The 23875-nt window shown below is 37.3% G+C and overlaps 1 protein-coding gene across 1 annotated transcript; it reads right to left on the reverse strand.

Annotated features, from left to right (window-relative positions):
• Positions 1-221: 221 nt before the first annotated feature.
• LOC131197913 (vomeronasal type-2 receptor 26-like) lies at positions 222-22048 on the reverse strand. Its single transcript, XM_058182415.1, has 6 exons — positions 21825-22048; positions 15570-15861; positions 14232-14363; positions 4647-4773; positions 1613-2467; positions 222-271 (listed from the first exon to the last, which is right to left on the reverse strand). The coding sequence occupies exons 1-6, from the start codon at positions 22046-22048 to the stop codon at positions 222-224; spliced, it is 1680 nt and encodes a 559-aa protein (XP_058038398.1).
• Between the last annotated feature and the right edge of the window lie 1827 nt (positions 22049-23875).

The raw sequence follows: 23875 nt of genomic DNA on the forward strand, positions 1-23875 counted from the left end.
GAGGGATCCTCAAAGGCTTTTTTTTTACTTTTAAAGGCATGTTTTGGCTGAAGAAAAGCCGGCTTTAAAAAAAAAAAACCTCTGCTGATGGTGCGGCTCAGCAGAGGCAGGGGGGGGTGGGGCCATGGATTTTTGCTACCGGTCCTCTGAACCAGCAGCTGCCATTGCTATCGGATCGCATGAGCCGGTCCGACCAGGAGCATTTCACCCCTGCTTTATACCTATTCTGGTATTTGCTCTTGGTATTTCCTCCCGAAGGAGATGGAGAGCCACTGGAGGATTAACCTCTTAATTTAATCGTAGTGTTTGTGATAACTAGATAGATGGTAACTTTTCTAGGAGAAATGATGAAACAACTGTGAAATGCCAGGGAAACTATTTTGAGATTGAGGAACTATGGTTGAAGTCTATACTTTGGCAAAGTCACCTTTTGTCCAGGATTTGTTATAGAATAGAATAGAATAGAATTTTTTATTGGCCAAGTGTGACTGGACACACAAGGAATTTGTCTTGGTGCATATGCTCTCAGTGTACATAAAAGAAAAGATACGTTCATCAAGAATTCTAAAGTACAACACTTAATGGTAGTCATAGGGTATAAATAAGCAATCAGGAAACAATCAATATCAATATAAATCATAAGGATACATGCCACAAAGTTGAATCATACAGTCATAAGTGGAAGGAGATGGGTGATGGGAACGATGAGAAGTTTAATATTAGGGCAGATTTAGTAAATAATTTGACAGTGTTGTGGGAATTATTTGTTTAGCAGAGTGATGGCGTTCAGGAAGAAACTGTTCTTGTGTCTGGTTGTTCTGGTGCGCAGTACTCTGTAGCATTGTTTTGAGGGTAGGAGTTGAAACAGTTTATGTCCAGGATGTGAGGGGTCTGTAAATATTTTCACAGCCCTCTTTTTGACTCGTGCAGTATACAGGACCTCAATGGAAGGCAGGCTGGTAGCAATTGTTTTTTTCTGCAGTTCTAATTATCCTCTGAAGTCTGTGGGTTGCAGAACCAAACCAGACAGTTATAGAGGCGCAGATGACACCTCTATAACTAGAAATAGCTAGTATATATTAAGTAGGTAAAAGTAAAAAGTTGAGGCAGTAATATTTCATTCTACTGCACAAAAAAGAGTCAGAATTTCTTTCTTTCTTTCTCCTCCTTTATATTCTTTCCAATGTCTATCTTGATATTTACCCATTTTTTTTTCTTACTACCTGAAATGGTTTCTAAAACATCAAAAACCCAAATAGGACAATTTAATTCACTCATATGGAAAACTCCTTGTCGGGAAAATTAATATAGACTTCCTCCCAAATAACTCTCTGAAGAATTCTAAGATGAAAATTTAGTGGAGTTTGTTTGTACTTGATTAACTACATGAGTAAATTTACTAAAAGATACTTTTTATTTGTACTAAAGGAATTGAGACAGAAATATTGAATGTGATTATTTGAAACATGCACATCTCCTACATATTATTTATTTATTGATGGATAAGAGGACAGCTCTACATATAGACCCAATTAGTATTTACTTATTCAAAATCTGATCTTGTTCTTCTATTTCTTATGTACTAAATGTTCTCTAGTGTTGAGCTCGGGCCTCAATATAATTATATAGATTTTGGGGATGAAGATGCATCCTAGTAAACCAGCACTGGAAGACAAGATAGAAAAGATCTCCACAGCTACCATGTACTTCCCTTTGGTGCTCAGGTAGGTGGGGACAAAGGTCACCCAAACACTACAGAACACCAACATGCTGAAAGTAATGAACTTGGCTTCATTGAAACTATCTGGTAACTTCCTGGCTAGGAAGGCCACAGTGAAGCTGAGAAGAGCCAGGAGGCCCATGTAGCTCAAAAGACAGTAAAACATGGTGAATGAACCTTCATGGCATTCTATTAAGATTTCTCCATGGAGGGTCTCCATGTCCAAATCTGGAAATGGAGGAGAAGTACCCAGCCAAACAATACAGATACCTAGTTGAATGAAGGAACAGAAGCAGACGATAGAATAGGCCAACCTTTGCCCCACCCATTTGTGGAATAGGCTTCCTGGCTTTGATGCCAGGAATGCTACAATGACGGTGATGGTTTTGGCCAATATAGAAGAGATCGCAATAGAGAAGATGATGCCAAATGTTGTTTGTCGGAGGAGGCAAGTCACCTTATTGGGCTGTCCAATGAACAGAAGTGAGCAGAGGAAACAGATAAAGAGAGAGATAAGAAGAAGATAGGTGATGTTGCGATTATTGGCTTTGACAATGGGAGTGTCCCGTTGCTTAATGAAGATTGTAAACACCAAAGCTGTAACCAGGGAAAAAAGAAGAGACAGAGACACCAAAGTAATGCCCAGTGGCTCTTCAAAGGAGAGGAAATTCAGGGTCTTTGGAATGCACTCATTATGAGCTTCGTTTGGAAATTGATCCTCTGGACAACGGTCACAATTCTCCATGTCTGAAAAGAAGAAAATAATTTCTGAATCGAACAGCATGCCACATGGTCACAAGCCACAGTCATCCCTACTTTCAAAAAGGGAGACCTCAGCCTAGTTGAAAATTACAGACCAATCTCTTTATGTTGCGTCACCTACAAAGTCAAGGAATCAATCATTAACCAATCCATTACCATTCACAGAAACAAACAACCTACTCTCCAACAAACAATTTGGTTTCAGGAAAAAAATTATCCTGTAATCTGCAACTAATACACTGCAAAAACATATTAACTACACATCTCGATCAGGGCAAAGCACTAAACGTAATCTACATAGAGTTCTGTAAAGCCTTTGATTCAGTGGTACACAAGAAACTACTTCTAAAACTAAAATCTTATGGCATTTCTGGACTCCTGCATAAATGGATAGCGGCTTTCTTGTCTAACAGGCAACAAGTGGTCAAATGAGGAAGCACTCTACAAAATCCTGTACCTATTAACAGCGGTGTCCCGCAAGGAAGCGTTTTAGGATCAACAGCCTTTATACTTGACATAAATGACCTTTGCGATCATACTAAAAGTAACTGTGTTCTCTTTGCTGATGATGTAAAACTATTCAACACCACCTATAATGCTGCTACCCTCCAAAAAGACTTTACCTATGTGTCAGATTGGTCAAACAAATGGCAACTTCAAATCTCATCTAACAAATGCTCTGTCTTACACTTACAATCAGAACATAAAATACAAGCTAGATGGATATGATCTTGTAGACGACCCTCACTCTGTCAAGGACTTAGGAGTACTGATTTCTAAAGATTTAACTGCCAGAGCCCATTGTAATAACGTTGCCAAAAAGGCATTAAGAGTTGTTAACCTAATCTTGCGTAGGTTCTTCTCTGGTAATATTGCACCACTAATTAGAGCATACAAAACATTTGCTAGACCAATTATTGAATACAGCTCATCTGTCTGAAACCCGCACTGTGTATTGGACATTAATACAACTGAGAGAGTCCAGAGATATTTCACAAGAAGAGTCCTCCACTCCTCTGCTTGCAATAGGATACCTTATGCCACGTGACTTGAAATTCTGGATTTAGAAAATTTAGAGCTACGTCGTCTTCAGTATGACCTGAACATACCGCATAAAATCATTTGCTACAATATTCTACCTGTCAATGACTACTTCAGCTTCAACCACAACAATACACGAGCACACAATAGATGCAAACTTAAAGTGAACCGCTCCAAACTCGATTGCGGAAAATATGACTTTAGCAACAGAGTTGTTAATGCCTGGAATGCACTACCAGACGTTTTAGTTTCATCCCAAAAACCCAAAAACTTCCACCTAAGACTGTCTACTGTTGACTTCACCCCATTCCTAAGAGGTCTGTAAGGGGCGTGCATAAGAGCACCAGTGTGCCTACCATCCATGTCCTAATGTTCGCTTTAATTATATTCATTTTATGTATTCAATTCATGCTTATACTTCTATATATTATCTAATATGTACTCAACAAAATAAATAAATAAATAAATATAGATTTAACTAAGGATAGAGAGATGGCCTACAGCAGTGGTGGCAAATCTTTTAGAGACCGAGCGCCCAAACTGCAACCCAAGACCCACTTATTTATTGCAAAGTGCCAACACGGCAATTTAACCTGAATAATGAGGTTTTACTACCTAAAATAATGATAAGCAACTGCAGAGTTCAGCTAATTGTTTTAAGAAAAAATGTGATAAATGCACTTTTATGCCCCTCCATTTTTTTCTGCTTTTGAAATATTACATTTAGCAACAATATCATTTCTCTCTTTCCCTCCCTCCCTCTTTTCCCCCTCTCTCTTTCGCTCTCTCTCTCCCTCCCTCTCCTTCCCTCCCTTCCTCTCTTTCTCTGTCTCTCTTCCTCTCCCCCCTCTCTCCCCCCCTTTTCTCTCTCCCTCCCTCCTGCGGGACAAACGCAATGGAGCTGGGCTGGGTTAACGGCGCACATGCCCATAGAGCGGGCTCTGAGTACTATCTCTGGCACGCGTGCCATAGGTTCGCCACCACTGGCCTACAGGATTTCTCTTCTTTTTCCTGCCTTGAGATGCATCAATAAAGCAAGCAATAATATTGGAGAGATTCTTTTTAATTAGGCTGCAGAAATGAATTGTTAGACAAAATTTCATTTGGGTGCTATGAACCTTACCCGTTTGGCTGGATATCATCTTTTCTGGACACCGAACACAAGCATAGCAGCAAAAAATTTTCCCTTCAATCTTGTTCTTTATTTTCCCAAGAGGGCAAGGATCGTTACATAACGAGACAGGAGGTAGCTATCGCCAAAGAAACAAAGAAGTAAGTATTAAACTGGGTTTTGTTTTTGCTTACAGCCAATGAATATGAAAGCGATAGTAAGAGAGTCAGCTCTGCCATGAAGTAGACTCAGACAGATGTGGTGGGCCTGCCCTAAGATTAGGAAATTTTGGGATATGATAAAAAAAATGACTGGATGAAATAACAGGGCAGAAAATAGAAAGAAAACCAGAAGTATTTCTCCTGGGTATTCTGGAAGGGAAAATGGGAAAAAAAATATACAATATATCATATTATACATACTGATGGTGAGTAGAATTGTGATAGCACAGAATTGGAAACATCCAGATATCCCTCTGGTCCAAATTATAATAAAAAAATTATATGAACGTGCAGAAATGGACAGATTATCTATGGAAATGAGGGAGAGGGAAGACACCAAGTGCTATTTAATATGGACTAGACGGTATTCCTGGCTGGAGAGTAAATATAAAACTTAAGGGAGATTTTTGTTATGAGATCAAGTTGTGAATAGAAGATAAAATAATTTAAACAAGCTATTAAAATGAATGTGTTACCTAGATTTTTGTTTCTGTTCCAGATGATACCTATAATTAAAAAGGATAAAAATTTGGAAGATTGGCAGAGTGGGATTAATAAATTTATATGGCAGGGTAAAAAGGCGAGGGTTAAAATGAAAATAATACAGGATTCACGGGAAAGAGGTGGTTTAAGAATGCCTAATTTTAAACTATATTATGAAGCAGTAACCCTCTCAGTAATAAGTGACTGGTTTAACTTAACAGAGGAAAGAATTTTGAATATAGAAGGTTATGACTTGTTATATGGATGGCATGCGTACTTATTTTATGGAAAAAAAGTGGATAGGGCTTTTAAGAATCATGTGTTGAGAAGTGCTCTTTTGGCCTGGAATAAATATTCCTATAAATTAGATTATAAGATTCCTATATGGGCGAGCCCTAGACATGCAATAGAGAATATAAATATAGAACAGAAACAGGAAATGATTACATATAAAGAACTTTTGTATGCTGAAGGAGGTAGATTGCAATTAAAATCATTACAGGTATTAAATGAAGAAGGGAGGAATTATACTTGGTTTCAATATGGGCAAATAAGTGCTAGATGGAAAGAAGATCAAAAAATTGGTATAATGCAAAGGGAGGAAAATTTAATAAAGCAAATTAGAAATCAGACCCAGGAGCATATAAATGTGTATAATGTGTTGCTTGAAATAGATTCGGAAAAGGATTTGGTAAAGGATTGTGTGATAAAATGGGCACAGAATATTCAGGAACCAATAATGTTGGAAACATGGGAGAAAATTTGGGTTAGAAATGTTAAGTTTACACAAGCACAGAATTTAAGGAAAATTTTTATAAGATGTTTTATAGATGGCATTTAGATCCCAAAAAATTATCATGTATGTATCCTAATATCCAAGCGAAATGTTGGAGGTGTGATTGTGATGATGCTACATATTTTCATATTTGGTGGACTTGCAAGAAAATTAAGGTCTTTTGGATAAGAATTTGGTGGATTATTCAAAATGTACTGAAGAAGAAGATAAAGTTCCTGCCACAATTTTTCCTTTTGGGAATTATAATGGATTGTACAGGGATTGAGACTAAACTGATTTTGAACTTAATAACAGCAGCAAGACTGTTGATTGGACAATACTGGAAGAAAGAAGAGATACCTACAATAGAAGAATGGATATTGAAAGTTATTAACTTGGCTGAGATGGCTAAAATCTCAGCGTTTTAAAAAGACAATACGCAGGAAAGATATTTAATTGAATGGAAAAAATGGATTGATTATCTACAAAACAGATATCAGATTAAGAAATATCAGATTGCCTTTGAATAATTAGAAAGTTATTTTATGTAATGGGGAGGGGGTTGGGAGACGAAAAGCTTTGGATGTGGTTATTTGGATTGGACTTTACCTTGTGATTGACCCGGGAAGCCGGGGTGGGGAGGAGGGGATGTTTTGTTTTTTTTTTTGGGAGGAGGGGAAAAAGGGGGAAAATGTTTTTGTTTTTTTTAAAACTCTTTCAATAAAAATAAAAAAAAAAAAAAATAATTTAAACAAGGATGTAAATTTAAGATAGAAATATTTAGAAGTAGAATTTGTGTGTAGAGGTTAAATAGGATAGAGATACCGATGTAGAAAAGCTGTTGCTAGTATTGTAATTTTGATGTGTCTGTCTTTGTTTGTTTATATTTTTTGTGTGTTATGTTTCTTTTGTACTGTGTATTTTAACGTTTGGAAATTTAATAAATATTATTTTTAAAAAATAAAATATGCCATTTATTGGGACCCTGGAAGGGCATGTTCCCTGTAACAGCTCCTGCTCAAGAATGAGCCTTTCCCCAAATTTAAACGGCCCCTACTCTTTTACTATTTCAGAGATCTCTGAAGAGATGCTGTTCAACAAACTCTTTGGCAAAGATGACCGATACTGGGGTTTTTTTGTGTTGTTTGTGTTGTGTTGTTTTTGTGTCTTTGTATGTCAAGAGCCCCGGTGGTGCAGTGATAAGAATGCAGTAAGGTAAAGGTAAAGGTTCCCCTTGCGCATACGTGCTAGTCGTTGCCGACTCTAGGGGGCGGTGCTCATCTCTGTTTCAAAGCGGAACAGCCAGCGCTGTCTGAAGACGTCTCCATGGTCATGTGGCCGGCATGACTCAATGCCAAAGGAGCATGGAACGCTGTTCCCTTCCCACCAAAGGTGGTCCCTATTTTTTCTACTTGCATTTTTACGTGCTTTCGAAACTGCTAGGTTGGCAGAAGCTGGGACAAATCACGGGAGCTCACCCTGTTACATGGCAGCACTAGGGATTCGAACCGCCGAGCTGCCGACCTTTCGATCGACAAGCTCAACGTCCTAGCCCCTGAGCCACTGCGTCCCTTAAGAATGCAGTACTGCAGGCTAATTCTGCTACCTGCCAGCAGCCTTCAGTTCAGCAGTTCGATTCTCACCGGCTCAAGGTTGACTCAGCCTTCCATCCTTCTGAGGTCAGTAAAATGAGGACCCAGATTGTTGGGGGCAAGATGCTGACTCTGTAAACTGCTTAGGGAGGGCTGTAAAGCACTGTGAAGCGGTATATGTCTAAATGGTTTTGCTATTGCTATTGTATGTTTATTTTTTCTAAAAAAGTTTAACAACTGGTGACTGGCAGTTGAGCGGCATATAAAACTGACCTATTATGAATGGATGCACAGTCAGTGAGATGTTTAGACTGGATTTGGCATTTTTATTCACCTATTGAGTCCATCTGAAGAACCTGGGGTAGGGAGATGTTATTATTTGATGGTGTTAAAAGTATCCTCGTAGTATGTCAGCTTTCCAAATAAAGCTGACTTTTGCAATTGACTGATGGTATATGATAAATGATATATATGATATAAAAAAGAGCCAGTCAACAAATAACTCAAGGAATGGGAAGAAAGATGAGTAATTTAGAGAGGCAAGTATAGAAAATTATCAAATCACTGAGGCAATTTCACACATAACTGACAATGTAAAGGATTTAACTGCAATCTGGAATACAAATCTGAACACTAATCTTCATTATGATGATGGTTTCAATACAACTGTCTCAGCGCAACTGAAGCAAGAGCTCCAAGCAAATCTACAACTGTTGTTGTACAAAGTTGTTAAGAGAACAACTTTGGAATGTTTTCTTCATGGATATTAACGAGGTTGAGAATTCCTTAAGAAAAAGAGATTTGATAGACATTCTAGTCAGTAGTGGGTTTCTACCAGTTCGCCCCAGTTCGGGTGAACCGGTAGAAGCTGCAGTGGGAGACTCTGCCCACCCATCCGGACATCATCCTGGATGCTCTGTGCATGCAAAGAAGTGCCACGTGCAAGCAAAACAAGTGCCCACGGGTGCCCACAGTGATGGTAAGTGAAACCCATTATTGACTCTAGTGAAGAAAAAGATTTTAATATACAATATAATATAATATAATATAATATAATATAATATAATATAATATAATATAATATAATATAATATAATATAATATAATATAATATAATAATATAATATAATATAATATAATATAATATAATATAATATAATATAATATAATATAATATAATAATATAATATAATATAATAACAACAGAGTTGGAAGGGACCTTGGAGGCCTTCTAGTTCAACCCCCTGCCCAGGCAGGAAACCCTACACCACTTCAGACAAATGGTTATTCAACATCTTAAAAATTTCCAGTGTTGGAGCATTCACAACTTCTGCAGGCAAGTCGTTCCACTTATTAATTGTTCTAACTGTCAGGAAATTTCTCCTTAGTTCCAAGTTGCTTCTTTCCTTGATCAGTTTCCACCCATTGCTTCTTGTTCTACCCTCAGGTGCTTTGGAGAACAGCCCGACTCCCTCTTCTTTGTGGCAACCCCTAAGATATTGGAACACAGCTATCATGTCTCCCCTAGTCCTTCTTTTCATTAAACTAGACATACCGAGTTCCTGCAACCATTCTTCATATGTTTTAGCTTCCAATCCCCTATGGGGGGGGGGGATGGATCTTATTCTATGAGAATAAACTGGGAGGAGTGACTTAAATATAATGAGTTCATTGGACTTTGGATGGATTTTTTTGCAAATCTCACACAAGTAATTGAAAGAAAGCCCTAATGCAGTTTTGGGTTTATAAAGTGAATTGAATTTGGAAGTCTGAATACTAGGAGGAAGTCAAAAAGAACTATTCAATTTATCAATTTTAGAAATATGTTTAAATATTTTATTATTTGATGGTGTTAAAAGTATCCTCGTAGTATGTCAGCTTTCCAAATAAAGCTGACTTTTGCAATTGACTGATGGTATATGATAAATGATATATATGATATAAAAAAGAGCCAGTCAACAAATAACTCAAGGAATGGGAAGAAAGATGAGTAATTTAGAGAGGCAAGTATAGAAAATTATCAAATCACTGAGGCAATTTCACACATAACTGACAATGTAAAGGATTTAACTGCAATCTGGAATACAAATCTGAACACTAATCTTCATTATGATGATGGTTTCAATACAACTGTCTCAGCGCAACTGAAGCAAGAGCTCCAAGCAAATCTACAACTGTTGTTGTACAAAGTTGTTAAGAGAACAACTTTGGAATGTTTTCTTCATGGATATTAACGAGGTTGAGAATTCCTTAAGAAAAAGAGATTTGATAGACATTCTAGTCAGTAGTGGGTTTCTACCAGTTCGCCCCAGTTCGGGTGAACCGGTAGAAGCTGCAGTGGGAGACTCTGCCCACCCATCCGGACATCATCCTGGATGCTCTGTGCATGCAAAGAAGTGCCACGTGCAAGCAAAACAAGTGCCCACGGGTGCCCACAGTGATGGTAAGTGAAACCCATTATTGACTCTAGTGAAGAAAAAGATTTTAATATACAATATAATATAATATAATATAATATAATATAATATAATATAATATAATATATAATATAATATAATATAATATAATATAATATAATATAATATAATATAATATAATATAATATAATATAATATAATATAATATATAATATAATAATATAATATAATATAATAACAACAGAGTTGGAAGGGACCTTGGAGGCCTTCTAGTCCAACCCCCTGCCCAGGCAGGAAACCCTACACCACTTCAGACAAATGGTTATTCAACATCTTAAAAACCTCCAGTGTTGGAGCATTCACAACTTCTGCAGGCAAGTCGTTCCACTTATTAATTGTTCTAACTGTCAGGAAATTTCTCCTTAGTTCTAAGTTGCTTCTTTCTTTGATCAGTTTCCACCCATTGCTTCTTGTTCTACCCTCAGGTGCTTTGGAGAACAGCCCGACTCCCTCTTCTTTGTGGCAACCCCTAAGATATTGGAACACAGCTATCATGTCTCCCCTAGTCCTTCTTTTCATTAAACTAGACATACCGAGTTCCTGCAACCATTCTTCATATGTTTTAGCTTCCAATCCCCTATGGGGGGGGGGGGATGGATCTTATTCTATGAGAATAAACTGGGAGGAGTGACTTAAATATAATGAGTTCATTGGACTTTGGATGGATTTTTTTGCAAATCTCACACAAGTAATTGAAAGAAAGCCCTAATGCAGTTTTGGGTTTATAAAGTGAATTGAATTTGGAAGTCTGAATACTAGGAGGAAGTCAAAAAGAACTATTCAATTTATCAATTTTAGAAATATGTTTAAATATTTTTATTAATATTTTATTAATAGTGATATTTTTAAAGACAAGCCTACACTTCTAAATCGGATGCTAATAAAAATGTTTTCTTCCTTTGAGGTTAAAGAACTTGAGAGAGTAATCAATTTTGTAAATATCAATCTAGATAGTTCATAAAGATTAATAAGTACAAACAGAAATACAGTATATGGTAGATTATTTCCCAAGCAAAAATGAAAAAAAAAAGTAAAGATGATTAAATTAAACTGCCCCTTTATTCAAAGAAAAGAACGTGTCTAATTTTGTTTCCCTTTGGAAATCACTTCTGGATGATGTGCTTCTGATGTAAAAAATGGAACTTTAATTTTGGTTTTGCTGATTAGAGAGGTTTGTTGTTGTAAAAATGGCTAGTATATATGCTTGTATAAAAGTAAAAGTTGAGGCTGTAATGTTCTTATCTTCTACTGTGCTAAAAAGAGTTAGAAGTCACTGGCTTTTTTTTTCTTTTTCTCCTTCTCTCCCCACACTAGGGGTGAAATCCAGCAGGTTCTGAAGAATTGGTAGCGGAAATTTTGAGTAGTTTGGAAAACCGGCAAATACCACCTCTGGCTGGCCCCAGAGTGGGGTGGGAATGGAGATTTTGCAGTATCCTTCCCCTGGTGTGGGGTGGGAATAATTTTGCAGTATCCTTCCCCTGCCACACCCACCAAGCCACGCCCATCAAGCCACACCACGCCCACCAAGCCACACCCACAGAACCGGTAGTAAAAAAAATTGGATTTCACCACTGCCCCACCCCTTTTCCTTTTCCCTCCCTTAGATTCCCATTATTTTCATTTTCTTTGTATTTTATATTCTGATGAACTAATAAAAAATTTAAATAAGAGGAAATACTCAATAGATGGATAACAATGCCAAATCCAGTGTCAACATCTGGCTGAACGACAGTCAATTTACTGGCAATTAAAGGAAAGAATCTATAACATGGAAGGTTTGAATAGAGCTGAGAGTTAGAGGTGGTTGTTTATTTTCACAGAAGAGTAGAAGACATTGCCTCTGGCAGCACCCTGTGGCTACATAAGATTTACTTGTCGAGAATGAATCATATTAATATTTATTCCCGTTGGAGAGGCAAACATCTGGGCATGGGACTGTATTTCTGCCAATCAGTGAGAGCAAATTTCTTTACACAGGTTGGAAATTCTAAAAAATTAGTTTATGCAAGCATTAAACAGTCTGATATTAACATCTTTGATAGAGATGGGCTGCAATGTAATTGGATCCTAGGAGTTAGTTGCTATCTATGGACTAAATAAAAGTCTAGACACATGAACAGCAACTGTATATGAAATTGGATCTTTTAGTCGATGTTATGGTACCTGAGTGAATTCATGATGCCAATGGATTTTGTCCGGATGTATGCGGAAGATTTTTCCAGAAGGAGCTCGCGGATCCATTTCTCCAACTGGGATGTAGATATAGGAGTTGTTTGGGAAAGTAACCAAATTTACAATGTCAAATCCAGCTTCTAGGACTCCTTCTTCATTTAATTTAATTTCATCTCCAACATTATTATTGAAGGAAATCCTCTGCAGAAATGAGTGGAGCTTTAAGAAGAAATAGCATAACTGTTAAAGAGAAACCAATATGAAATAGAAATAGAATAACAGAGTTGGAAGGGACCTTAGAGGTCTTCTAGTCCAACCCCCTGCTTAGGCAGGAAACCCTACACCACTTCAGACAAATGGTTATTCAACATCTTCTTAAAAATTTCCAGTGTTGGAGCATTCACAACTTCTGGAGGCAAGTTGTTCCACTGATTAATTGTTCTAACTGTCAAGAAATTTCTCCTTAGTTCTAAGTTGTTTCTTTCCTTGATTAGTTTCCACCCATTGCTTCTTGTCCTGTCATTGGAGAATAGTTCGACTCCCTCTTCTTTGTGGCAGCCCCTGAGATATTGGAACACTGCTATCATGTCTCCCTTAGTCCTTCTTTTCATTAAACTAGACATACCCAGTTCCTGCAACCGTTCTTCATATGTTTTAGTCTCCAGTCCCCTAATCATCTTTGTTGCTCTTCTCCGCACTCTTTCTGGAGTCTCCACATCGTTTTTACATCGTGGTGACCAAAACTGAATGCGGTATTCCAAGTGTGGCCCTACCAAGGCCTTATAAAATGGTATTAACACTTCATGTGATCTTGATTCTATCCCTCTGTTTATGCAGCCCAGAACTGTGTTGGCTTTTTTGGCAGCTGCTGCATACTGCTGGCTCATATTTAAATGCTTGTCCACTAGGACTCCAAGATCCCCCTCACAGTTACTACTATTGAGCGAGGTACCACATATACTGTACCTGTGCATTTTGTTTTTCTTGCTTAAAAGTAGAACCTTACTTTCTTCACCACTGAATTTCATTTTGTTAGATAACCTACAATGAGCCGTAGAGTCTTTAAGTCCTTGGCACTCTGTTTTAGCCATGCAGAATCTATTGAAAAAGCATCGAGAAAGAGGAAATCTTACCTGCCAGGCTTCTACAATCTTTGATCGCATTTGATCCACGTCCTTCCGTATGATATGATGTGTCCTAATTGTGTGAGCAGCATGTAAGGCTTGAGCCACAGCATAGACAGCATTGTAGATACTGTAACTATGGCTAAGCAGGCTGGTTTCAAAGAAAGGTGCGAGAAGGTTCTCCAGTCTTTCTTCTCCAGTACACTCCCCATCTTCAGGAGCATCTTTATTTGGTACTGAGCAGCCAAAAGCTTGGTTCCAAAAATCTCTAATAAAGCCATCTTGATTTGCCCTGGAAGGGGTGACAGACTTTACATATTGTTGGAAACCTGGAAGTTCTTTTTTGGTAATCGAGAAGGAAATGGCCCCATGGAACATTTGCATATCAAGCTCCTTTTGTAAGGTATGTAATGTGAAATCGTTTTGTGCCGTTGTGATCCACACTTTTCGTGTATTAAGTTTTTGTGATGTATCAAAAGTTGCTGAATCAAAAATCGGGGTCGCTACTAGAGTAGAGGCCAGCCACATAAAGACTATATTTTCTCCATGTATAATAAATACATTTGCTTTTTTTTCTGTGAACAAAATCGCGTGCCTCACACATTGTTCGATCAAATCATATTGATCATAAAAATGGAAGTTTCTGTCAACCCTTTCAGTGAATTCAGAGCAGATTTCGTTTCGCGAGAGCAGAGGTTCCAGAGTTTGTATGAAGTGTTCTCCGTGTTTGTCATCTGCAATGACAAATCCTACCCATTTCCATCCAAAGTAGAGGAGGAGCTGGATTAATCCGTCATATTGGAGAGCTTCATCGGGGGCCATGCGATAAAAAGGAGGGAAACGCGATTCATCAGTCGCTGCCAATTCAAATGAGCCATAGGAAATCTAAAGGGAAAAAAAAAAAGGAGGAATACGAGAAAGAGAAAATGATGAGAAAGAGGATGGGTGGATAGCTTCTGTTTTTATTGATTTTTAACTACTTTATTTTTCAAAACATGATTGTTTAATAATATACTGTACATTTGGTAAGAGAGGGAATGATAAAGAAAGTGAAAGTTGATTCAACCCACTTTAGGTTTAAAAGTTAGGAGGTTTAATATTTTAAATTGGTTTGGAGATTTTCCAAAACTGAGATATCCATTTTGATACTTTTCTGTCTACCTGTCTACCTATCTATCATCTCTCTCTCTCTCACTCTCCATCTCTATCTATTTTCTATTATCTATCTGTAGGGGCGTGCATAAGAGCACAAGCATGCCTACCGTTCCTGTCCTATTGCTTCCTTCCATTATATCCAATTAATATAGTTATTACATCTTATGCTTATATAGTTATTTCATGCTTATGCTTATATATACTGTTGTAACAAAATAAATAAATAAATAAATAAAAAATAAATCTATGTATTTATGTATCTATGTATCTATCTATGTGTCTGTCTGTCTGTCTGTGTATTTTTCTCTGTCTATCTAACTGAATCAAGGGTTTTAATTCATTAGAGGTCAACAATTTCCATATGTTGTCCTCCACATGTTTAACCGTTAAAACAATATGCTTGTGTACATTATGTTAATATTTTCCTTAAAAATCGAGATTCTCTTTCAGTCTCTGGTAACTCTAAATTCTTTATATCTATCTATCTATCTATCTATCTATCTATCTATCTATCTATCTATCTATCTATCTATCTATCTATCTATCTATCTATCATCTATCGTTGTCTATCTGTCTATGCCTATCGTCTGTCTGTCTGTCTGTCTGTCTGTCTGTCTGTCTGTCTGTCTGTCTGTCTGTCTGTCTGTCTGTCTATCTATCTATCTATCTATCTATCTATCTATCTATCTATCTATCTATCTATCTATCTATCTATCTATCTATCTTTTCCTTGTAGTTAACTGAATCAAGGGTTTTAATTTATCCTAAGTCAACACATGCCATATGTTGTCCTCCACATTTTAAAATGTCAAACCAATATGCTTGTGTACATTATGTTTAAAATATACAAACTGAAATCAGTGACACCGTTAATGGTAGCCCCAATAAGAATGAAGATTCAAATATGCTCTAAAATTCTTTAACTATGGATCCTACCTGTGGAATCTTGAAAAGCTGCAAAATTTCTGCCATACGTATAGATGTTTCAGGGCTCATCCCTCCAATGATTCCCATCATTTTCTTTTCAGTCCCACAAATATAGTTGGGGACAATTTTATGCAACTTAAAAAGCAGGTCCAGAATGGTACGATAGGTCATTAGTGCATCCGAGTAGCTGTCATAGATGTGGAATCCAAGAGTGATGTTGGGCAAAATGTGAGGATCCTTGTTGAGCTCTTCCACGGCGAACACTAAAGCCAAGATGTGTTGGTAGAACTTGGTTATCACACTGTAAATAAAGTGACTTGCTTCAAAAGAGAATTTTATTATATGTTATGCTACTAAAGAGATATCCAGTGAGAAAAAAAATCATATGAAATAAGCTTTGATTTTGCCTTTCTAGGCTGCCCTTAATATATGCATATTAGAGATATTGCTGAAACATTTATCTTATAACAATGACTAACTTTAATTAATTTAATGTTAATTCATTTCCTGACTCTGTGGTCTCTTCCCAAAATCCCCAAAGCTTTAACCAAAGACTATCTACTATTGACCTCACCCCATTCCTAAGAGGTCTGTAAGGGGCGTGCATAAGAGCACAAATGTGCCTACCGTTCCTGTCCTAATGTTCCCTTTGCTTGTATCCAATTCATATAGTTTTTCTTTTTTTATACTTATGCTTATATATATGCTTATATATTGTATAGTTATTTCATGCTTACGCTTACATATACTATTGTGACAAAAATAAATAAATAAAAATAAAATAAAATAAATAAAACTTCTGCACAATCAGATCAAGGGTAATGAGTGTTGTGAAAACTAAACATTTTGTTTTTTGAAATGAGACAAAATGTTGGATAGCAGTAAACATTAAATTTCCCAGAAGTGCCCTAAAGCTTTGAAAAGATTCACTGAGTAGAAAAAAAAAATGGAATGGGTTGCATTCTCATTTTCCCATGAGAATCTGAGTTGAGTGGACCTAATATATGAGTACATATTGCACAAGATCTGATGATGAGGAATGTAGAGCTGAAGAACACAATCATATATTTAAAAATTCATGTTTCCTTTCACAGTAAACTGTTTTCTGCTCTAAGAGCTCAAGAGAAGACTGGGAGTAGAACCCACATTTCTACTATTGTTCTGAACTACTGTGTTTGAGCTTGGGATTGCCTTTTCAAAGATTGTAAAATGCTCTGTGTTCTTTTTGAACTAGGATCTCAACTATCTAAATATCTAAAAATCTAAATAATAAATAAATATCTAATCGATACAAGAAAAAAAAATAGAGACGTGTTCTTGGAAATTATTTTTTATTCTGCAGTCAGTGTATTACTGGTTCTAATGGTAAAGAGTATCAATATATATATATATATATATAAAATTTATTTATTTTATTTATTTATTTTGTCACAACAGTATATATAAGCATAATCATGAAAGTAACTATATAATATATAAGCATATATATATAAGCATAAGCATGTAATAACTATATTAATTGGATATAATGAAAGAAAACAATAGGACAGGAACGGTAGGCATGTTTGTGCTCTTAGGAATGGGGTGAGGTCAATAGTAGACAGTTTTTGGTTAAAGCTTTGGGGATTTTGAGAAGATTTTGAGAAATATAATAGAACCTTTTATTTTATGGAGAATTAGGGCTGGTGTTTTTCTCCAACTGGAAAAAAGTTTTAGTTCTCAACTCAGTATCAGCTTGTCCTGGTCCATTGTCCCTTTAACTTAAATTAGAATATTGGATTTTGAATGAACACATTATTTCTATTTTTTAAGCTGTTACTAAGAATATTCCAATCATGCATTGATATTTTGTAACATATGTTGATGGAACCTCTGAGTGTTACAGAAATATATATTTATATACTATGTAATCTTTTTGTATGATACTTACATATACTGTTGTGACAAAATAAATAAATAAATAAATAAATAAATGAATGGAAAGTGGAGAGCAAGATTAGATTAAAATCAGGTACGAAAATGTTTTCTTACAATGGGATGTCAATGGTTTCCAGAGAAGGATGCCTGTTGAACTTAATTTCGGGGAACAAGTAATGGACTTGGGACATCAATCCACCAGTGAGTAGTTCTCCCTCCTGGTACCATTCATGTGGAATTTTAAGGGCTTCCTCTCCAGTGCAGTTTAAAGGTTGTACCTTCATGGCCAAGTCAAGAAGCAGTAATATAGCAATAATCTCCAGCATTTCTACTCATTTGGCTTCTCCTGTATTTCTGTTGCCAGAAGTCTAGATTCAAACTGATGCTATAGAGAGCAGAATAACTGCTGTCTACATTGAGATCTGACTTAAGAATCTGTTATCTCTCAATAATCGATGTGATTCCTTTTCTTACTTATGTTTCCATGCTCCAAGTGTGAAAGGACAGAGTTGCTCTTGATTTAAGTATCTGATTTTTGGGGCTCTTTCTTCAATGGCAATTGAAGAAAACTTCAGAAGACTTGGATAATCACAATATTTTCTCTCGGTCCTCTAACTGTGATGTTTTAGCAGAACTTCGATTGTCTTATAGAATTTCTCCAAGATGGTTGTCCTTGTAAATCTTGCATGTGTGGGACTATAGAGCAAGTCCCGCTCATTCAGATATGAGACAAATCTGTCATCTGATGACTTCAACCACTTTTGAGGAATGGCTCTCAGTGTGAAATGTTACATTGAAGGTTTATACCTATGCTGGTGTTTGCTCTTGGTATTTCCTCCCGAAGCAGATGGAGAGCCACTGGAGGATTAACCTCTTAATTTAATTGTAGTGTTGGTGATAACTAGAGAGATGATAACTTTTCTAGGAGAAATGATGAAACAACCATGTTTGTGAAATGCCAGGGAAACTGTTTTGAGATTGAGGAACTGTGGTCGAGGTCTATACTTTGGCAAAGTCACCTTTTGTCCAGGATTGATTATAGAATAGAATAGAGTAGAATAGTTTTATTGGCCAAGTGTGATTGGACACACAAGGAATTTGTCTTTGGTTCATATGCTCTCAGTGTACATAATAGAAAAGATACGTTCATCAAGAATTCTAAGGTACAACACTTAATGATAGTCATAGGGTACAAATGATCAATCAGGAAACAATCAATATCAATATAAATCGTAAGGATAGTGTGGGCATGGATACGGGCGCTTTCGTGTGCACACATGCACTTTCGGCACACAAGGACAAAAAGGTTAGCCATCACTGTACTATAGAATTCGTTAAATGGCAAAAACTGTGGGATAGAAATTATAAATCGACAATGGCAACTACCTATAAGGAAAACCTGTACAAAATGTTTTTCAGGTAGCATTTGCCACCCGCAAGGCTAGCTAAGATATTTGAAAACATGTCCACCAAATGTTGCAAATGTAATTAGATATCGGGGGTTTCTACTGTCACATATAGTGGACATGCCCTAAGGCAAAAAAAATAAAATAAAAAAAATTGGATGAAAATACACACATGGTTAGAAAAAATGTTAAAGCAACACATAGATTTAAAGCCAGAAATATTTTTATTAGGTATAATACCAGAAAAATATGATAAAGGGAACATATATTTAATACTACATGTCTTGATAGCAGCGAGAATTGTATTTGCACAGCATTGGAAGAATGAGGAAACTCCTACAGATGAAAATATAATTAGAAAAATACTAGACTGTGTAGAAATGGATAGGTTAACACTAAAGATAAAGGACAAAGAAGACACAGAACATTTTTTAACATGGGATTTGTTTTATCAATGGTTAAGACAACAGAGGTAGAAATTAGAAGTTGGAAAATTATTACTAGATATGTAAAGGATTATTATTATTATTAATAATATAATACAAGTAAACCGACCCAGAGAATACACTGTTTACTAAGCACTTATGTATGTTATATGTATGTATAGTATAGTATAGTATAGTATAGTATAGTATAGTATAGTATAGTATAGTATATAATGTAACGTAACCTAATGTAACATAACATATAATATATAATATAATATATAATATAATGATATCATATCCTGTTTTCCCAAAATAAGACCCAAACGGAAAATAAGCCCTAGCATGATTTTTCAGGATGCTCATAATATAAACCCTACACCCCAAAAAACCCCCAGTTAAGATTATCAGCCAGATGAATGCATTAGTACCATATTTCCCCAAAATAAGATCTATCTAGAAAATAAGACCTAATGCGTCTTTTGGAGCAAAATTAATATAAGACCTGGTCTTAATTTTGGGGAAACATAGTGTGTGTGTGTGTGTGTGTGTGTGTGTGTGTGTGCACAAAAAAGTGAGAAAGAAAAAGTTATTTTTACAGAGTTGTGGTCTTTTTTTTTTTGTTTAAAAAAATTCCAATTCATATTGCATCCAATCTACTTTTCAAATGGAACTGGAAGAAATATTTAAAACATCCATTTGGTTTTTGGAAAATGTACTTCTTTTCCTTAAGATATAGATGTTATGGATCACCTTTATTTAGATATTTATATATTTAATTATATATATATATATATATATATATATATATATAAATATAATTAGAGCAGCCTCTAATAAATATTGATAGATCTTGATAGATATGTAGTTATCATCTTAATTATTTGAAGCAGCTAATGCCTGTTGGATAACCATCTGTCTGAGATGGTTTAGGGTTTCCTGCCTGGGCAGGGGGTTGGACTAGAAGGCCCCCAAGGTCCCTTCCAACTCTGTTATTATTATTATTATTAAACAAAAGACTCTCTACATAAAGAAAGGGAGCCGTCTTTTCTTCAATGTTTTCATTCTTGAGCAGGTTCACAGCTGGCTCAACGATTATATTAAAGAATATAGAAGAGGTTATTTCTTCATAACTGAGTGCAATAGCCACCACATTGAATCTCCTCATCTTTTCATGAAAAACAAAAAAATCCACTTCAAATTATGCAGCCAAAACAGAATAAAATGGGCCAAGAGAAAAGATTATTATCTATTCCTGATGGTTTTATGTTATGTCGGAACTGTAGACCTATTCCTGATGGGTAACTGTATTATCTATTCCTGATGGTTTTATGTTATGTCGGAACTGTAGACCTATTCACAGGGCAAAGTGCTTGGCTGATGGCTAGCACATCTGTTTCCAAGTTTAATTCTTACAATCAGCAAAAGTCAAGGAATTAAGTAAGCAGTTCAAAGGGATTGGTTATCCAGACAGCTGCCTCCAATGACATATGATGGTATAAGGTGAAAAAGACAAATAGTCTGACCAGATATATGGATTTGATCCATTCGTATTTTTAAAACAAATATTTATCTCCTAAGGCTGAATTACTATTCTTCTTCTCATCCTTCCTAATACCTATATCCCGTATATTACGGCTATATCCATCTTGCTTGTATCTTTACCATTTATATGGTTTTATTCAGGGGTGAAATTTACTTACCTTCCCTAATGGTTCACCAATGTGCAAGCGCCGTCATCTGCACATGCACAGAGGCTTAAAATGACGCAAAAAAGCAACATCATGACGTCCGTGCAGGTGGGCGGAGCCTCCCTCAGCTACCGCTACCGCTTTGCCCGAGCTGGATAGAGCCATCTGGATTTCACCCCGGTTTAATTGTTTCCTATTTTGATTGCTTATTAGTATCCTATGACTATCTCTAAGTATTGTGTCTTAAGATTTTTGATGAATATATTTCATTTTTTCTTTATATACACTGAGAGCATAGGCACCAAAGACAAATTCCTTGTGTCCAATCACACTTGGCCAATAAAGAATTCTATTCTATTCTATTCTATTCTATTCTATTCTATTCTATTCTATTCTATTCTGTTCTGTTCTGTTCTGTTCTGTTCTGTTCTGTTCTGTTCTGTGCTATGCTACGTTATGCTACACTACTCTACTCTACTCTACGCTATGCTACGCTATGGTATGCTATGCTATGCTATGTGATGCGATGCTATGCGATGCGATGCTATGCTATTTATATTTTTAAAACAAAGGATGAAGCACTGCCCCCAACTTTTAAAAGGACAGGACAAACTGGCAGCCACAGAATTATAAAGCCTCAGTAAAAAAACAACACCTCTGTTGGAAGGCTTGAAAGAGCAGGTTAGGGACAAACTATCTTGAAGAAAATCTACCCCATGCAGTTGCTAAGAGAGGTCAACGTCTTGAATGGCACATGATCCATAAAAGACACTTGACATCAAGCTTCACCTTATGGATCAGACTGACTCTGAATTGATTTCTTACAATGGGAAGGTAAATGATTCCTCAGAAGGGTGCACGTTGTACGCATAGTTGGGGAACCCATAATGAAGGAGGGATGCTATGCCACCAATGATGTATTTGCCTTCCTGGTGCCATTCATGTGGAATAGGCACTGCAGAAGTTCCCATGCATTTAATGGTTCCTACTCTGATGGTCGTCTGGGAGGTCAGTACTAGGGCAACACTCAACCATACTTTAGCCCTCATAGTCCTGCAGGCAAACATCATTTGTCTGCATTGTCTCTCTCTCCTGGTGGTCTGCAGCACCATTCCTGCGATCAGCCTTGGTTTATCTCAGTCGTTTTGATGGAGCTGTAACTGCTGGGGAAAAAGCTCTTACAATTACAAAGTTATGCTCTGAGAATTGGCTGATCCTCCAAAGCCCCCTTCCTTATGCAAAGCTGCCCAAAATTCAGATGGAGAGGGTTCTTAATGGACACCCAAATTTAACCTTATGCATGAATGGAAGTGTGGATAATTTTGCTGGTTTTGTCGTGTCCCACTCCTCCACTGACGGCCGGGTTGGGGAAGTCCATATCAAGCATGCCTCTGCAGCTCTGCCAAAGTCCTATCAGAGTTCTCAAGGCAGGCAGGAGACCAGGAAGTGACTTCAGCAATCCAAGTTAGACTTTGCCTGACTCAGAGAATGCCAGAAAGCAGATCCTTTATATAGGCCATGGGGTGTGGCTCCATGACTCAGCACTTATCCAGGCCTGCCCCTTCCTTCCTTTTGGTGATGTCGCCTCTCCCTTCTCCGGAAGCGTGGGTCTATCCATTGCATCGTTTCGTCTCCAGCTGTTGGTAATCTCAGCTCGTGGCTGGCTTCAGGCGCACATGCTATCGGAGGGAGGTTTGTTTGTTCGGCCTGTCTGGGCATGGTGCCAGGGCTGGGGGCTGGAGGCATGCCAGGACATTCTTCAGCACTATCAGCGTCTGGCAGGAGATAAGAGGGGCCCGGCTGCGGCAGGGGGAGCGAGCGAGACACAACAGGTTTTCACTTCCGCTGATTTTTTTGTTTTGTTTTTTTTATTTGCATTTATATCCCGCCCTTCTCCAAAGACTCAGGGTGGCTTACACTATGTTAAGCAATAGTCGTCATCCATTTGTATATTATATACAAAGTCAACTTATTGCCCCCAACAATCTGGGTCTTACCTACCTTATAAAGGATGGAAGGCTGAGTCAACCTTGGGCTTGGTGGGACTTGAACCTGCAGTAATTGCAAGCAGCTGTGTTAATAACAGACTGTCTTAACAGTCTGAGCCACCAGAGGCCCCTAGTGTTGTCCTCTAGTGCAATTTTCAGATCTCCAGAGAGTTGACTCATGGCATTAATTACAATATTCATGATAAGTAGGGAAAAGGTAATGTTAGGTGTAATCTTGCAGAAGTGAAAACGTTTGTGTAACATCAAAACAACTTGATTTGGATTATTGCAATTCCTCAAACTTTGGAATAATATAGATAACATTGCTTGGCAGAGGGGACAAGGAAGTGAATTAGATCGTATGCGGATGGACAAAAATAAGGAAAGGGAGGCAGTTCCTTGAGATAGCCATGACTTATACTGTGGAGGGACGCGGTGGCTCAGGGGCTAGGAGGTTGAGCTTGTCGATCGAAAGGTCAGCAGCTCAGCGGTTCGAATCCCTAGTGCTGCTGTGTAACGGGGTGAGCTCCTGTTACTTGTCCCAGCTTCTGCCAACCTAGCAGTTTCAAAAGCACGTAAAAATGCAAGTAGAAAAAATAGGGACCACCTTTGGTGGGAAGGAAACAGCATTCCGTGCGCCTTTGGCATTGAGTCATGCCAGCCACATGACCACGGAGACGTCTTCAGACAGCGCTGGCTGTTCCGCTTTGAAACGGAGATGAGCACCGCCCCCTAGAGTCGGCAACGACTAGCACATACGTGCGAGGGGAACCTTTACCTTTACCTTATACTGTGGAGGGTTACATACTGTAGGTGATCACCAGTAACTGATTTGTAGACAGAGCATATAGTAGTGGCCAAAATTGTGGAAACCTTTTGGGAAAAGTG

This window comes from Ahaetulla prasina, chromosome 4, assembly GCF_028640845.1.
Source record: "Ahaetulla prasina isolate Xishuangbanna chromosome 4, ASM2864084v1, whole genome shotgun sequence".
In the NCBI taxonomy this organism is placed as follows: domain Eukaryota; kingdom Metazoa; phylum Chordata; class Lepidosauria; order Squamata; family Colubridae; genus Ahaetulla; species Ahaetulla prasina.

Coding starts and splice junctions, on each gene's coding strand:
- LOC131197913 (XM_058182415.1), bottom strand. CDS start 22,048: ATGAGGGCTAAAGTATGGTTGAGTGTTGCCCTAGTACTGACCTCCCAG. Junction 15,862..21,824: donor GAATCATTTACCTTCCCATT/GTAAGAAATCAA, acceptor CTTTATTTACAG/TGTGATAACCAAGTTCTACC. Junction 4,774..14,231: donor TCTACTTTGGATGGAAATGG/GTAGGATTTGTC, acceptor CTTTGGCGATAG/CTACCTCCTGTCTCGTTATG.